The sequence below is a fragment of the Canis lupus genome, chromosome X, assembly GCF_048164855.1.
Source record: "Canis lupus baileyi chromosome X, mCanLup2.hap1, whole genome shotgun sequence".
Taxonomy (NCBI): Eukaryota; Metazoa; Chordata; class Mammalia; order Carnivora; family Canidae; genus Canis; species Canis lupus.
In genome coordinates, this window is record NC_132876.1 from 70,008,487 (window position 1) to 70,026,939 (window position 18,453).

At 44.9% G+C, this 18,453-nt stretch overlaps 1 protein-coding gene across 2 annotated transcripts in view; it reads right to left on the reverse strand.

Moving 5' to 3' along the window:
* Positions 1–18,171, reverse strand: part of IGBP1 (immunoglobulin binding protein 1) — a 53,525-nt gene extending 35,354 nt beyond the window's left edge. The window contains exon 1 of one of the 2 annotated variants that reach the window (XM_072817311.1): positions 18,028–18,171. In XM_072817311.1, coding sequence (XP_072673412.1) covers positions 18,028–18,039 — 12 coding nt within the window. In that variant the 5' untranslated portion in view covers positions 18,040–18,171. The remainder of the gene's footprint in view (positions 1–18,027) is intronic. The other variant, XM_072817310.1, reaches the window with a different exon arrangement.
* Positions 18,172–18,453: the final 282 nt, after the last annotated feature.

Genomic DNA, 18,453 nt, shown 5'->3' on the forward strand with positions numbered 1-18,453 from the left:
TTTCAATACAAGTGAGACCTGAGCTCTTCTATCCCCCAACAGGGTTTGGCACTAATGAATTGGGTGGATGGATGGAGGGCACCCAGCAGGATACCTGCCAAGTGGTAGAGGCAGGTACCTTTACCAGAGGTACCAGATCCAACCTGGCTACCATCCTCAGACTTTCATCTCTGAGCCAGGGTCCAATGATATAGGGGCTGAGAGGCTGGCCAATTTACTCAGAGCTTAGATTTCTCTTCCACTGAAGGGGTTTCCCTGTAATGACCCCATAGAACCGAGGAAAACATAGGCTGGTCAGGGAAGAGTTCACATGTTGTTCATTTCCTGGCACCTCAAGATCTTAGAAAAACCTGGCAACTCTCCTCTATTTCCTTTTCACTTTTGAAGGCCTTCATTCTCCTCCCCAACTTCTTTGCCTTATGTTTCCCCCAGGGAGAAGTTGCTTTTTTGGTTCCTTTTTTGGTTGGTTCTTGCTTTTTTCATCCTACATCAGCACTTCCTGCCTGGCACGGGCCTATTTAAAAGTACCCAAGGTCCAGCCAAGTTCATGGTCTGGAGAAAAACTGAAGGAGCCCAAAAGCAAGGCCCAACCAGACATCAGCCTGATCCTGGCCTTGCTGTTTCTGAAGCCCGTGGGTAGCAGCCCCACAGCACCTAACTTCCCCATGCTGGGGACTTTTGCCTTTCTGGTCGAGTCTGGGGTGAAAATATGGGAGTCTGTGGTGGATAGGAAAGGGACAAAGGAATAGCTATAGATGAGTACTTTGTGTTAAGTGCTTTATAGATGTCATTGCATTTTATCTCCACAGCAAGTCTATGAGAGAGGTATTAGTATCTTTATTTTACAGGTCAGGAAACTGAGACTCAGGGAAACTTCAGAATTTGCCTTATTAAGCTAGTTGATGGTAAAGCCAAGAATTGAACTCATTTGTTTTTACCTCAAAACTCATTTTTCCACGTTGAAGCAAATGGTGGGTATTTGTCATTTCTAATAACTGAGTAACATTCCATTGTATACATAGACCACATCTTCTTTATCCATTCATCCTTCAATGGACACCGAGGCTCCTTCCACAGATTGGCTATTGTGGACATTGCTCCTATAAACATCGGGGTGCAGGTGTCCTGCCGTTTCACTGCATCTGTATCTTTGGGGTAAATCCCCAGCAGTGAAATTGCTGGGTCATAGGCAGTTCTATTTTTAACTCTTTGAGGAACCTCCACACAGCTTTCCACAGTGGCTGTACCGGCTCACATTCCCACCAACAGTGTAAGAGGGTTCCCCTTTCTCCACATCCTCTCCAACATTTGTTGTTTCTTGTCTTGTTAATGTTCACCATTCTCACTGGTGTGAGGTGGTATCTCATTGTGGTTTTGATTTGTATTTCCCTGATGGCCAGTGATGCGGAGCATTTTCTCATGTGCTTGTTGGCCATGTGTATGTCTTCTTTGGTGAAACTTTTCTTCATGTTTTTTGCACATTTCATGATTGGATTGCTTGTTTCTTGGGTGTGGAGTTTAAGAAGTTCTTTATAGATCTTGGATACTAGCCCTTTATCTGATATGTCATTTGCAAATATCTTCTCCCATTCTGTAGGTTGTCTTTGAGTTTTGTTGACTGTTTCTTTTGCTGTGCCGAAGCTTTTTATCTTGACAAAGTCCCAATAATTCATTTTTGCTTTTGTTTCCCTTGCCTTCATAGATGTATTTTGCAAGAAGTTGCTGTGGCCAAGTTCAAAAAGGATGTTGCCCGTGTTCTCTTCTAGGATTTTGATGGATTCATGTCTCACATTGAGATCTTTCATCCATTTTGAGTTTATCTCTGTGTATGGTGTAAGAGAATGGTCTCGTTTCATTCCTCTGCACGTGGCTGTCCAATTTTCTCAGCACCATTTATTGAAGAGACTGTCCTTTTTCCAGTGGATAGTCTTCCCTGCTTTGCCGAATATTAGTTGACCATAGAGTTGAGGCCCATTTCTGGATTCTCTATTCTGTTCCATTGATCTAGGTGTCTGTTTTTGTGCCAGTACCACACTGTCTGGATGATCACAGCTTTGTAGTACAACCTGAAATCTGGCATTGTGATGCCCCCGGCTCTGGTTATCTTTTTCAATATTCCCCTGGCTATTCAGGGTCTTTTCTGATTCCACACAAATCTTAAGATGACTTGTTCCAACTCTGTGAATAAAGTCCATGGTATTTTGATCAGCCATTAGAAACGACAAATACCCACCATTTGCTTCAAATTGGATGGAACTGGAGGGTATTATGCTGAGTGAAGTAAATCAATTGGAGAAGGTCAAACATTATATGGTCTCATTCATTTGGGGAATAGAAAAAATAGTGAAAGGGAATAAAGGGGAAAGGAGAGAAAATGAGTGGGAAATATCAGTGAGGGTGACAGAAGATGAGAGACACCTAACTCTGGGAAACGAACAAGGGGTGGTGGAAAGGGAGGTGGGTGGGGGGTTGGGGTGACTTGGTGATGGGGACTGAGGGGGACACCTGACAGGATGAGCACTGGGTATTATGCTATATATTGGCATATCGAATGCCAATAAGAAATATATACAAAAAAATAATTACCATAAAAGAGGCTATTTGAAAAAAAATATAAAATGAAACCAAAAAAACCCAACAACTCATTTTTACCCAGGAATGTCTTTGGGGGCAGGGTGGGCAATGGGAGTGAGTTGGGGTATGGGAAAGGAACCTCCCAAGGTGACCCTTTTCCCAGAAGAAGGGGCTAGAAATTGGGTTTTCCCATCCTGGGTGGGTACCCCATCTCTAAGAAAGAGTAGCGAGGGGGAGGCAGTATCTACCCAAGGAACCCAGAAATGGGTTCACTGTTGCCTCTCTCCTTTCTTCATCACCCCCTGCCCCCACCCTGTGAGCTCCTGGGGCAGGGCATGAGTGGGACCACTCAGGTTTGCTGTTCCCACAGACAAGCCTCTTTTTCTCACTGAGCCTTTTGTCATTTCGGCTCTAAAATGAGTGTGTTATCAGAGAGAAATGGTCTCTAAAGTCTCTTCCAGTTCTAACAGGCAAGGACTGTATTGATTGTACTGTACTGTAGGATCCCCGGATTCATTAATGGCTAGAAACAAATTTCCTGTTGCCATAGAGAATAAAGGCCTTTTTAACTAGAAAGAGATACACTCAAGGAGGCAAGATAAATAGTGGAAACAGCACAGGCTTTCAGTCAGTCTGACTTGGATTAAAATCCTGTACACGGGGCAGGTCACTTTGCTTCTCTGAGAGTCTTTCATCATCTGTAAAGCAGGAACCACCACCCCTACTTCTTGGAACAAGGTCATGTATGTGACAGTGCCCTGGGAGGCACTCTGATGAATGGGATCCAGCCCTTGCTTCCTGACTCCACTTCACTCTGTAGCTCATGGGGTACTCTTTTCTCTCCCCCACCCTGATAGCCAGGCTAGGTTTCCTGCTGGGGCCTTGGCTTCCAAACTTTTCTGGCAGGGCTCCCATGGAGTGTAGGACAACTCAACCTCTCTCACAACCTTCTAAAAGCCCTAAGGGTGGGGATAGTGCAACTGAGGCCAGACCAAGCCTGTACTTTCAGGACAATCAGCTGGGGGGGGGTCTGGCCTCAGAGGCCCTTCACTAGCTTCATCAGTCCAACTCCCCCATCCTGGCCTCCAACCTCCTGGCCCATAACCATCTGGTTCATGACAAAGTGTTCCAGTTCTTGTGTCACCTTCAGGTTCTGGACCTCTCAGCCAACTGCCTCAACAGTGACGATGACTGCTTAAAAGGTGGCCAGACTCCACTCAGTCAAGAGCCCAAAATTCTCAGACAACCACATGACTTGCCTGGCCTGGGGCACCTTGTTGGAGACTCTCTGCTGTTGGACATCCACCTGAGCAACAACCACACCCTGAAAATTTGCTGGCTTGCTCCTGCTATAGGAGCTCACCGTGGCCAGGAATGTTCTTTGTTGCTTCTCTGCTCCCACAACTTATGGCTGCTCCATTTGAGCTCCTAGTGGCCTGCAGTTACCTGCAGCCAAGGAGTGGGATAGGGCATACCAGTCTCAGGTATTAGACCTGAGTCATAACTGACTGTGTACCTTTCTATTTCTCCCTATCCCATACCATCTCCACTATTTTAACCTCTCTGACAACTGCCTGGCCTTGCTAGAATTAAATCTCCTGTCCCCAGCTTAAGGAGGTTGCCAGGTGGCACCAAGAGATGACTGGGTGGTAATCTGAGAGTGGCCACGACATAACATCCAACTGAAACAGCATCATTTTGGCATATGTCACTTGGCCAAAGTAAGCAGAATTCCCAAAACACTTACTGCCCTTTAACACCTCAGCTTGGCCTGGAACTGTCTTCAGAATGTGACAACTCACTGCTCCGTGGCATCCCCAGTTCTGAGGCCAGTCCCTATTTCTCTACTGTCCTTCTGTCCTTGACATCTCTGGTTATCCAGGGGAGTATGATTCAGTATTTTATCAGCTGGTTCTTTGAGATTATGCTCAGGCTGTAAGCTGTGGACTTAGGGGACCAGGAGTTGCACCTGTTTTGGAGGCATGTCGCTATGGGGAAAGAGCCCCTCAAAAGGAACTCCACCCAGCCCTTCAGGACAGCTTCCTCCTAGTGAAGCCTTTGGGCCAACAGAAGAACAAGCCCAAAGTCTTATGTGCAAGAGTCTGCTCCTGCCACTCTTCATTCCCTGGATCTCTCGGGCAATATGGGGCTGACCTTAACCACAGGGACCTTTCAGGGCCTGCAGTTCTCCTCAGGGAAGCTTTCTCTGTAGGACAATGAAATGAAAGGCTCCCAGGCATGGTCTCCTTGCCCTACAGAAGCTCAGTCCCTTGTCTTCCCTGACCACAAAATGATCAGCTGTCCCAAGGGCCTTGGTTGCTCTCCCTTGGCTAGTCTAGACCTTTACTACCATGGCTTGCAGGCCCTGAAAGGGGTAACCCCAAGGGTTTCTGGCCACCTCATGAGCTTGGCCATTTCTAGCAATCTTCTCCACTGCTGAATGCTTTGTTTAGGGCTGGTGTGATGTGCCAGACTTGAGTATTTATCTTGGTGGTGAGAAGGGCTCTTGGGATGACCAATGGGTGACCACAGTCCACCCTGTGTGAGGCATGAGGGCCTGTGGGCTACATGGACCTGGCTGGTGGTGACTGTCCTGTTAGCTATAGTTTGACCATCTTGAGAAAGAGCTGTTTGGGTCTTAGTCTGGAGCTCCCCAGCAATGATGTTAGCACAAAGGCCTGTGTAGGAAGCTGAGGGGAAGACTATGAGTGGGATTCTTTTGCAAGGCATGGCCCCAAACCCCTTGGTGGCAGACAAGAGAAGAGAATTAGGAGATATATGAAGGAGGATGAGCACAGTCAGGCCATAAGTGCTCCCTGTGTACAGAGGTAGACACATGGCAGCTGGAATGCAGATCCACTGAGGACTTTAAAGAGGTCATGTTTGGGTCTCTAAGCCAGTGTGTAGCCAGAAAATAGAGACGTACACCCTATGAGAAAAACTACAAAAGACCTTTAGACACATCTTCCCCTTCCCCCTACCTGAATGCTCATCCTCTACTTAGCCATCTCCCTTCCTTTCCAGGAAGCCTGTCCTGGCCATGGACAGTTCTGACTCCTAAGACAGGTTTTTTTTCCTTGTATGGAGTCCATATCTGCTTCTACTCTTGGGTTCCAGCTCTGCTCTCTGGGGCTACAAATATATATATGTTCTTTTAGACTCTGACAGAAGCCTGAAGACAAGAGATCCACGTTCTCTTGAACCCCCTTTTCTCCAGGCTAGATAGCCCTACCTCTTTCAATCAATTCTTATGATACTAAAATGTCACCAAATGTAACCTCTCTGTGTTTCAGTTTCCTGTAAAATGGGGACTAAATCAGATAAGACATACAAAAAGCTTAGACCAGTGTGTGGCATATTGTAAACATTCAGTAAATGTGGGTTGTTATTAAACTTGTATTTCTGGGATGCCTGAGTGGCTCAGCAGTTGAGCGCCTGCCTTCTGCCCAGGGCGTGACCCTGGAGTCCCGAGATCGAGTCCCACATTGGGCTCCCTGCGTGTAGCCTGCTTCTCTCTGCCTATGTCTCTGCATCTCTCTCTCTCTGTGTCTCTCATGAATAAATAAATAAAATCTTAGAAAAAATAAACTTGTATTTCTATTTTCTATTTGTAATGACGTGGATGGAGCTAGATTATATTATGCTACATGAAATAAGTCCAAGAGAGAGACAAAAATCATATAATCTCATCTATATGTGGAATTTAAGAAAGAAAACAGATGAACATATGGGAAGGGAAGGTGAAAGGGGGAGAGGGAAACCAGTCAAAGAGACTCTTAACAATGGAGAACAAACTGAGGGTAGTTGGAGGGAGGTGGGTGGGGGATGGGCTATATGGGGGATGGGCATTAAGGGTGCTTTTTGTGATGAGCTCCAGGTGTTATATGTAAGTGATGAGTCACTGAATTCTACTCCAGAAACGAAAGTTGCACTGGATGTTAACTGAGTAAAAGTTGAATTAAAAAAAAATTTTTTTAAACTTGTATTTCTAGATGTGATCACTCATTGAAGTTAAAAGACTGGGCCTTATTAATCTCTGTATGTCCAGTGCTTTGTCCAGTGTCTGGCACACAGTAGGCATTTAATTTATGTTGGCTGTAAGACAGTGACATGGTCTCTAGTCCCTGTTCCATTCTATTTACTCTCCCCTGAACATATTCTAGTTTGTAACCTTTAATGTATGAAGCCTAGACCTGAATACTGTCTACTCATTCCAGGATCAAGTAAATCACAAGTGTAAAATCTCAGAATCCCAGAATTTCACATTATGGACAGACTTTAAAAGTCATTTATCTACTCCACAGAGTCCACCTTCATCCCCCAACTTCTCCATCTGATGCTACAGGCCCCAGCAAGTTGTCATCTATCTCATGAATATCCCAGTGAGCTGGGTTCTGGGAGGACAGCAGTTCCTCTGGGGGCTGGAGCCCTGTGACCTCAACGCACACCAGAAGAAGAGTTAAGGGGCTTGGTTTGGCATCCTGACTGAGGCCGACATCTCTGCTCTGGATCACTTCCTTTCCCTTCATTTCTAAGAGAAATTACCTTTTTAAATGTGTGTTTGTCAAAGGGACAAAATGGGTGTTTCTGTGTCTAAGCTTGTGGAGTGAGGAATGAGCAGTGCTGAAGGGGTGAGAGGAGAGACAGAAGAGTAGTGAGTGGTAGTGGCAGAGAGAGGCAGACAGAAAAGCCACAGAGAGAAACCAAAAGAGACACACACACAGAAACAGAGCAAGAGAAAGGAAAGACACACACAAAGATAGAGAGAAGGGGACGCCTGGGTGGCTCAGCGGCTGAGTGCCTGCCTTCAACTCAGGGAGTGATCCTGGAGCCCCAGGATCGAGTCCCACATCAGGTTCCCTGCATGGAGCCTGCTTCTCCCTCTGCCTATGTCTCTGCCTCTCCTTCTCTGTGTCTCTCATGAATAAATAAATAAAATCTTAAAAAAAAAGACAGAGAGAAGGGAGAAAGAGCCTGAGACACATCTACATAGAGACAGAAAGAGTGAGTAAGTGAGAGAAAGAGAAAGGGGGAGAGAGACACCTAAGCCAGCAAGAGCAAGTGAGCGCTGGGCAGTGTCTGTGTGTGGAATCTGGAACCCTTTCCTGTGAATGACAGCCCTGAGGCCTTTGGGGAAACATAATCAGCCACCTAGATTTTCTGGCAAGGAAACTCCAAAGGCCAGTCAGCTGCAGACCCTATAACTAGCAAGATTCTTGTCTCCCTCCTAATAGCTGCCCCCTGAATGTAGTTCCCTCAGGTCCTGGTCGATAGACTGGGCATCACAGAGAAAGCAGCCAGATAATGCTTTCTCCAGCTACCCCATGGCAAGAATATATATGCAGACATCTCTGGTGATGCTGGCCTGCAAAAAGTATACCAGTTCCCCAGACCAGAGGGATGCTATGGCACTTCAATGCACTGACCAGACCAAAAAAAATCCCTTGTGCCTGAGGTCTGGGGGAGCTTGGACTCCCTACCACATACTGTCCCTATAACCACCTAGTTTGGCCTCTGGCTTCCTGGGCTTTCATTTTCAAAGAACCCATATTAAGCACCTGCACAAGGGTGGGGCAGGGATGAGCCAGCCACACATGAAAGAAATCCAAGGCCAGGCCTATGCTCACAGAGGGGTACCAGAAAGAAACAGCCAAAGGGCTGTTCAGGCATAAAAGGCATGTGATAAGCCAAGTTAACAGGTAATCAAGGCTGAATGAACAATCCATAAAACATATCTACACTATCACAAGAATAAGGATAAATGCATACCTGACAGCAGAGTGTGGACAGGAGAATAGGCAGGGCAGAGCCAGCAAATTGGCCACTCTTCTAACTAATCAGGAAAGGCTCTCTGGATAAGGTGGAATTTCAGATTGCTGAGCATGTCTGCCCTCTCTGTAATGTGATTAAAATTGGTTTAGAAATTTGTGCTATATTTCGAGTGCTGTGCTTAAAATGTAATTGCATTTGGCCGCATATTTGACATTCTTGAAATTAGAGCAGCTTGCATGCAATAAGAAAATTTGTCTAGAATGGAATTTGATTTTTAAGCCAATGCATAGAAGAGCAGTTGCAATCTGAGCCTCTGATGGATGGTTCCTTCAGGGTTGGCTCTCTCCTTGCACTTCCTGTTCATTCTGGGACTCTTCTCAGCACTCAGCAGGAGGGAAGCTTCTTGCCCTCTGACTTCAGAAACCACATTTCTCCTGGCAGTCAGAGTCTGAGCTATCGTGACTCCCTGATCTAGGCGTCTCTTACACATCTGCCAGCTTCCAATTGTATGCCAGGCTGAGGCAGTTAGGGACTGTCTTTATCACCCAGGATTTAAGAACTTGTTCTGGGATCTGAAACACCTGGATCTGGTTCTCTGTTCCTCCTGGTTTGTTCTTTGTCAAAACCCAAAAGAGCTATTGGGATTGTTGGCTAATTCTCTCCCTCCACTGTGGTGGAGGCTGAATGACTGCTCAAGATTCTGTCACCACCTCAATAGGGATGGTGAAGAGAAACGAGAGCAAAAGAGGGGGAAAAAAGAGATGTCATATATCAGGGTGTCCCAAACCCTTTCCAGACTAGACTCTGGCTTGTCAGCTGTGCCCTTGTCATTGGAGATTATAGAGAAACAACCTGCCTGTGTGACCCTAGAATCTTAAGACTTAGAGACACTGCAGGCATCATCTAGTCAGTTAACAAATATCTGAGCACATACCATGTACCAGGCACTGTGCCAGGTGATGGGGTTTTAGAGCTGAACAAAATAGGCTTTGGCCCTCCCTCAGGAGCTTCCAGGGCAGTGGGGTGACAGTCTTGGTACAGAAATGCACAATCATTTCATTTCTTGTAGGTGCAAGGGGTTCAGGCCAAGTACAGGTACTTCGGCTAGTTCAATAGTCTGGAAGGCTCCCTTGCAGAATCCATATTTAAGGTCAAGGCCAGTAAGGAGGAGAAGTTAGCTGGGAGAAAGAAGGCTGGGAGTGGGGATTTGTGAGGGTTCAACATAGGAGGGAGCAAAGTTCAGATTACTTCACAGACTGATTAGGTTCCCATAGAAACACTGCACCTCAGGCCAGCTGTCTTGCAAATGACTGCTTTTAGTCACAAGACCAGACAGTGGCAAACCTGGCAAAGAGATCTAACCACCCTCTTCTCAAGCAAGCCCGTGGCCCAAGAGCATCAGCTATGTATTTGATGGACAAGTACACTGTCACGCTGGCCAGTAGGTGGAGAGCAGCTTTACTTAACCTTTTTCTAATCATGTTTTTCTTTCTTGGGCACAGAATCTAGAAGCCTCCAGGTGGTCACCACTCCAAGGGACAGGGCTGGCCTCAGAATATCTCAACTTTCCTTGATAAACATATTCTACCAAGCCAAGGGAAAGGAAGGAGCACACTGAGCCCATGCCCTGGGTCAAGTATTTGGACAAACACCTCATTAAAGCCTCCTGGGAGACTTCAGAGGTAGGTACCTCTTTGCTTTTGTGGATGGGGAAACTGAGGCACAGAGCAGTGAAGTAACTTGCCCAAGGCCACAGGGCTAGAACGTGGGGGAGCAGGAATTCCAACCTAATGGGGTTGATTCTCAGAGCAAGGTTTTCCTGCAGTTCAACACAGCCTCTGCCACAGCTGTGGTGTTCCTACCAAGCATCAGTTTATCTGGGAGCAGACCCCACTGGGTCCTGTTAGTTGTCCATCCTGGGGCCTAACTTCATGTCCAGCTGGGGGGGCCATCACCATTCTCATCACACCTGTGAAGGACCAGCTGGAAGAGGTCCTTGGCTTCTCTAAACTCTAATCAGGCTTGATCCAGCACAGAGATGCAATCTTACAGGGAGGGTGCCAAGAGGCAGGCTTGTAAGGATATCATTTGATTCCTCTGGGGGTGAGACTCCCTCTATGTGTCCAGAGCATACTGTGAAAGGGATAATGCTCTGGAGCTTTGCAAGCAGCTCGGCCTTCTCGCAGGAGAGGTAGCTAGTTCTCAGAGCTCTTTCCTCTCCTTAGGATCCTTGGTGTTTCCCACTCCTAGCTCATTTGGCTCTGTGCTCAGGTTGTGTGCAATGACGGACTACTCATTTTTGAAAGTTAGCATAATTCCTTTTGGGGAGGTATTTGTATTTCCATTATGAAAAAGGGCTGGAAGGTGTGAGGAAATGCACAACATCCTGTCTCTTCTGTAGAATGAGCTGGGTTCTCCTCTCCAATGCCACTTCCCAAGGGTCCCAAGAGGGTTGAGATGAGCTGTCTTATCAGTGCTTACAAACCTGGGCTTAAGTCTGTTTCCTTACTGGACAGTCCTCTTGTGGAAGAACAGTGCTTTCACTGAGCATTGTGATTCCAGCATCTGACCCTGACAGTAGATACTGAGCCCTGAAATAAAGGACTCATGTTTACTGAAGACTTATACCCAAGAACTGAGCCTAAGAACCATACTTTCCTGGGCAGGTAAAATTCTTGTTTGGGGGAGAAAGATTACTTGGGAAAATAAGTGCCAACTGAAAAATCTGCTTAAGGAATAGAGAAGACACCAAGGTGTTTCCAAGTGGGAGGTGACAGTGGCAAGCTGGACTAAATGACATACTCTAAGATCTCTTCCAACTGGGAGAGTCAAGGATGTCCCTAAAATCAGAGCAAAAGCAAATGTTCACAGTGATGCTTTGCTCTGGTTTGAATGACAGCTTGAGAAACCATCCTTTCCCTTCCCAAACGAGTTTCTCTCCCCAAACCTAGGAACAGGTTTGTGACTGGATTTCTAGAATTAGAACACCTTCTCTGTGGCAAAATATATTTTTCATCACCAAATTTCCATATCATTACAACCACTCTCTTTTCCAATTTTCCCCTTTTCTGGAGGGAGACCTAATATGTAGGATCCTCCTCTGGCCCAGAGCCTTTACCCAGTTCACCTCCTACCCCCTCTAACTGGGGGGTTTGTCCTGTAGTCTACTGGCCAAAATGAGTACAGCAAACCTGTTTAATATGTGTGTGCAAGGGGGGATGGTGGGAGGCTAGAAATAGAGATACTCATTGCTAATTGTATTGAATGAAGATGAATGAGCCCTTTGTTTCAGAGGGAGAAATCTGAGGAAAGTGCCAAGGAAGCCTTCAGTTGGGTAAAATGGTGTGTGGGATCCTTGATCCCAGGAATCCAGAGGCACCTGAACAGCAAATGGTTTATCCTTTTGTTCTCCTCTCAGATCCCCTGGGGCCTCTACCAAATTTAGGTCAAAATGAGGGGCTTCTCACAAAGAATTAAACACACACACACACACACACACACACACACACACACACACAGAGTGGATACAGACTCATAGACCTCTCAGACTAGGTATCTACCCTCTGCATTGTTTGTTATGCTGGGTCTCAATCCAAACAGCTTATAATTAATTGTGTTAGTGGCTTCACTTGCCCATTTATATTAATCGTTATAAGCATTTGAGTTTGCAACTCTTATTACAACTCTGCCATAGAACATATGACCATAGCAATAACCCTGATATTTGTATAAGAATTTAGATCCGTGGACCAGCAGCATCAGCAGCACCTGGAAGCTTGTTAGAAATGCAGCATCTCAGGCCCCTGAATCAGAATCTACAGTTTAACAAGATCCTCAGGTGATTCACTTCCATTCAAGTCTGAGAAGCACTTGTTTAGTAAACCATGGACAACCACACTGTGGGAACCTGGTCAGAGTTCTTGGGTCTCTGGATTACCTGCCATGTTTCCTGTCTTGTCATCTCCCATCAGTGATTCTATACCCTAAATCCTAAAGGGCCTCTGAGGTTGTTTCAGAGACAGCAAGAAAGCAGGGAACTAGAGAAATGTATTTGACTTTGTAAGGCAGTCTGGGAAGGGAGAGGTGATGGTAGCTAGAAGGGAGAGATTATGCATAGACCCAATTCCTAGGGCCTATGGTATACTCAGAGTGCTCCCCAAAATCCATTCCCTAGTATGTAAAATATGACCTGGTTACCAGATATTAGAGCAGGGCTAAGAAAGCCAAGGGTTATGGAAACAAAACCCGGCTGCTGAAAAACATAGAACAATGTGTTCTATGCTATAAAGTTCAACCAGCCACTTAAATGTTCTCTGTGATAAAGCTGTCATCCAACTGCAGCTTGCATTCCTCCAGTGATAGGGAGCTCATTACCTCACAAGGTATCTATTCTGTTTCATGGTTGATCAGTACCGTTAGAAAGGTAATTCTTTGTGTGAGCTGAAATATGCTTCCCCATGGTTTCTATCCATTTATGGGTCCTGGCTCTGCCCTCTACCTCACGCCATCTGCTCTTGCTGTCTTGTAACAGCCTTTCAGAGGTTTAGAAACGACACTGCCTTCAAGTGTTCTCTAAGCTAAACAGCTCTAGCTCCTTCAATTGTTTCTCATGGGACCTGGGTTCTAGCTCTCTCCCCAGCTCATTCATGCTCCCCTTAACAAGTAGGAATAAGTGCAAAGGTGCATAAAGAGAAAATAAGAGGCTAAGCGATGGCCTGAACCAATGGCTGGAGACAGGGCTCCAAGTACCTGCCCAAGAGGCTCAGTTTAGAATTTAAGGGCAGGACCCTCTTCAGATGAGTAACACAGGACTTCTGTTCACTGAGAACATTTTTAGAACCTGGGCTTCCCATAAGAGGCAAAACAAGGCAGGTTTTAAACAGTTAGCCCTTGATACAGTACCAGTTCCCATCCACGTAGAGAGGACATAGCAGTTATCTCCACCAACCCCACTTTGTTTTCCATCCCTTTGGAGGGGGTAGCTCTAGTGCACCTTGTCAGTGACCATCTCTGTCAACCAGGGACCCTAGGGAGTGGGTACAGCCCTCACTTTGCCACCTCCCTTTTTGCCCTGTGAGCTCTTCTCTGGTCACAAGACTGTCTTTTCTACTCTCTCGGTGATTTTCACAAATCTGCTCTAACATTCCATTGCCTAACCGACTTTTCATAGGTTACACTGTCAGTGGCCCTGGGCCCTCCACCTATGGTGAATAATAAACAGCAATACTAATAGATAATATTTGTTGAGTGTTGACTATGTTTCAAGCACTTTACATGCATTAATTTATTTAATCCTCACAGCAACATGAAGTGAGTACTATCTATTATTAGCCCCATTTTTCAGATGAGGAAATTGAGGCACAGAGAGGTTAACTAACTTACCAAAGGTAAAATGGGAAATAAAAAGCAGTATGTAGGGATCCCTGAGTGGCTCAGTGGGTTTAGCACCTGCCTTCAGCCTGGAGCCTGACCCTGGAGTCTCAGGATCGAGTCCCACGACAGGCTCCCTGCGTGGAGTCCGCTTCTCCCTCTGCCTGTGTCTCTGCTTCTCTTGCTCTCTCTCTCTCTGTCTCTTATGAATAAATAAATAAAATCTTTAAAAAAAAAAGCAGTTTGTAGAGTCTAGCTCCTAAGCCCACATGCTCAGCCACCATCACCTTTGAGGCAAATTTCCCCCAGTGTATCCACACACCACCTATATCAGAATCACTTGGGGAGCTTATTTAAAACTTCCAAATCCTGAGGAAAACTATCCCTTCATGCTCTATATTGCAGGGTGGATTCATCTTCCCTTCATCTTCTGAGGCCTGTGGATCTCACAAACTAGTAGGTTTCTAAACTCAAGGGTCATTGGAACTGCCTTCAGAGTTTGTTAAAAACACAGACACCTCCAGAGTCTGACTCCGTAGGCCTGGGGTGGGATCCAGAAATGAGCAATTACTATCATTTTAACTGTCATAAACACTGAATGATCCTCACTTCAAGTTTTTTTCCACTTTTTTAAAAATTTATTTTATTTTATTTATGATAGTCACAGAGAGAGAGAGAGAGAGACAGAGACATAGGCAGAGGGAGAAGCAGGCTCCATGCACCGGGAGCCCGATGTGGGATTCGATCCCGGGTCTCCAGGATCGCGCCCTGGGCCAAAGGCAGGCGCCAAACCGCTGCGCCACCCAGGGATCCCTTTTCCACTTTTTTTTAAACACTCCTGGCCTTATGGCTCAGCAAAGGTCCTCACCATGTCCTTTACCTGGTATGGGATCTCTCAGCTCTCCACTGCACAACCTCTCCTTTCCTCAGCTCTTAGAAGGCACCTTTCCCGTGGGCAGAAGTGTACATATATGGGTTCTTTTTTTTTAAAGATTTTATTTATTTATTCATAAGAGACACACAGAGAGAGGCAGAGGGAGAAGCAGGCTCCATGCAGGGAGCCCAATGTGGGACTCGATCCCTGGTCTCCAGGATCACACCCTCGGCTGATGGCGGCTCTAAATCCCTAAGCCACCGGGGCTGCCCCATATATGGGTTCTTGATCCACCCTCAGCTGGCTTCTCAGGTGAGGATCAAGCTCTTTTGCTCTCTTTCCCCTTCTCTCTCTGGCTGCTCTCCTCTAATCATAAATGAACTCAACACCACCCACAACAACAAAAAAAACAAACTTCCTGCTTTTGCACGAATCACTGTCCTGTGTCTTTGTTCACCATAAATGTCTTGAAAGAGTAGTTTATAACCTCCCTGGACAAGTTACTTAACCACTCTGTACATCAGTTTCTTCATCCATGAGAATTGTAACAGCACATACCTTAAGGGATTAGGGAGGATTAAGTTTATTAATATATGTAAAGTGCACAGAGCAATTCTTGGCACATGGTTAAGTGTTCATTATAATTATTAGCCATATATATGGTAGCTCTTGTTTTATTATTATTATTCTTCACAATATCCAACAACCTAGTCTCAATCCTCCTGAAATTCTGTGAACTTCAACTGTTTCACATCCCTTCTTTTGTTTTTAATATTATTTATTGAAGAATAACACACATATGGAAAGGTGTCCATTTTATAATGACACAACTTCTGAGTTTTTCCACAGGAATATATCTGCATGTACTCAGATCAATAAATAGAGCAGTATCATTACAGCTAGAAGCCTCCCTTTGTAAACATTTATTTTTTTAACATATTATGGTTTTTATGTAATACCTAAAAATTTAGGACAATTAATTTTATCATAAATTACCTACTTGCTTATATGGTCTTATTTTTACTTTGTAGCTTCATTTTTCTATTAAGCTCTAAAAATATAAAGCTATTTTTAGGAAAACACTGAATTAAAAATTATTTAATTTGAATTATTCATTATAATGATTTTCAGTGTCTTAAGGAAGATCTTAACTTTTAATCACATTAGCTGTTGTATATAGAATTAGCACACTACATCACCAAAATGTTTAAAATTTTAACATTTACAGCAAGCCTGTTTGGGGAAATTTTTATTCACTAAAAAAACATGATGACTGATTGTTTTTTCCACTAAAACAAAAAGAAAGCATTTGAAATTAAATATTTTTCTTGATTAAAGAAAGGTATTTTGTTTGCAGAAAAAATACTACAAAATAATTTTAATGAGTGTCTCATGGTATCTAGGAATCATTACACTGATTTGTTGTTACTGAAATACAATGTAAAATAAAATATAATAATATGCTCACTGGCAATAATCTGGAGAAATTTAATTCACCTATAATTCCACTGGGAGGAAACCTCTGTTAATATTTCGTGTCTATTCTTGCCAAGTTTATTCTATGCAAGTGGAACTACGAAGAGCTGCTCCCCAGTCCTCTCTGCTTATCACCCTCTCTGCTTTGGTCTCTGGGGGACTTCCCTTCTATGAGGGAAAGTGAGTGAGGGGGGATACATGAAGGCTAAAAAGCTTGACCTGACTCAAAGTAAAGAAAAAAAAAAAAAGTAAAACCCAAAGTTCTTAAATTTCAAAGCTTCTGCTGCAGTGTTTTTGTGTTACCAGGATTTAGTGGGTCTGCTTTTAGACAAGGCATTGTAATTGGCCTCAGATCTCTACACCAGTAGAAGCAGAAGCAAGAAACCGAAACTGCTTTGCAAACTATGCAAAATTCAAAATCCATTGTGGGTCCGAATTCAGAAAAATATATATATATTGCTTTTAAAATGCTGATTTAAATTTTCTGATTTCTGAGTTTTGGTGCTTTCCTTGAAAGGGGTGGGTTGTAGGGGATCCCTGGGTGGCTCAGTGGTTTGGCGCCTGCCTTCAGTCCAGGGCGTGATCCTGGAGACCCAGGATCAGGTCCCACATCAGCTCCCTGCGTGAAGCTTGCTTCTCTCTCTGTATGTCTCTCATGAATAAATAAATATAAAATCTTAAAAAAAAAGAAAGGGGTGGGATGTGCCTTATGACAAAGAGAGCTGCTATGAACTCTGATCAAGTAGTTTATCCACTGGACAATTATGTGAAAAAGGATGCAGAGTGCATTACATCTGCAGAAAGGGTGCCAGAGCCCTCACTGCATTATCCTGCTGAAGCTCCAGTCTCATTATTATCAACTGAATTAATTCCAAGTTTGGTGACAGTACTGTTGAGAGTAACTGCTGGGTGCTGTTGGCACACACTTGGCTTGCTACTGACGTTATTTAATTTTAATTATATATTTGAAATTTGAAACTATATTTATATTTTGAATAAGCAATGCATTCACACCCTTTTCTCAGCAATATGAAGTTGCTTTCCTTGGAGTTTCTTGTATATCCATTCTAAGACAGTCTGTGCTCGCTCATGCTCACATGTGCCTCCTTTTAGTTTGGCTCGGAGGTACTGGGGACACTACCTCATTGGCAATTTAAAGGACTTCTAATGGTCAATCTCAGTGAACCATTTCCTCAATTACTCCAGCCAAAAAGCAGGGAATCACCTCTGATCCTGCCTTCCTCCTTACTCTATACATAAAACACATGTTAATTCCCCTCCCAGTGTTCATCACTGGTCTTGTCTTCTCTCCCTGCTGCCAGTCCCAGGCCAGGTCACTGTCCCCTGTCATGAAAAGAGAGCCTCTCAAATCACTTTCTTGTCTCCAATCTCTCTCCTTGCATCATTTTATCTCCCAAATGCCATCAGATTCCTCATCCCCAAAGCATAGGTTTGATGTGTCATTCCGACTGAAAAACTGTCAATGTATTCTACTGCCTCTAAAGCAACATTCTAACTCCTCAGTAGGGAAGATTTTTTTCCTCAATGGGTGGAACAAATTGTAGAAACTTTGTCTCTTTTTAGGTGTGTCTGGTCGCTGAGTCTGGGTCCTATAGGAAGACAGCTCCTGCAGCTGCCACAGAAGCTGGTCCTCAGGATCCGAAACCAGATACTCCCAGAATCAACCCCCACCCCCCCTCCCCGTCCCCCACGGTCATGCTGGCATTCCCAGGAAAGAACTAAATCAGGCTGCCACGGACCCCAGACCCAGTTGCTACTTAGAAAGGCTACTCCCTAAGGGCTAGAATACCCTGAGTATTCCCTTCTTGGTTTCAAGGTAGCTGAGAAACCCAGCTAAAGTGGCTACGTGAACATGGGAAAACAGTTGTTGCTCTCCATTTCCGTCCTACTGTCTTTCAAACAAAATCCTGATTGAGATTTTCCCAGAACTTAGAACTCACCTCCAATTCCATAAGGCCTTACTAGCCGCTTCCTAAGAACTGATTCAATTTGGTGATTTCCCATGATGGCTTCACCTGAGGCTGCCTCGTACCTGCGGGCTCCCTCTAGCCCCCTCCCCCAACGGTTTGTTGTAAGATGGCCGGGGCTCTAGAGTTTCTCACAGGTTCAAAAGAGCCACAAAGCGCATGCGCCCATTGAATCCTGGGTTTCACTCTAATTGGACGAACCCAAGACACAGATTTCAGTTTGAGCCAATCACTGTGGCCAGAGAGAAGCAGTGCTTTGATTGGTGGGCTGGAAGGGGGGCGGGTCCTGGCGATGAAACAACTCCCCCGCCCCCTGCCCACCCTTTTACCCAAGAGGGTGACAGAGGGATGACAGCCCAAAAGGAAGGTGGGGAGTTTTTGCTGGAAGGTGGTGATGTG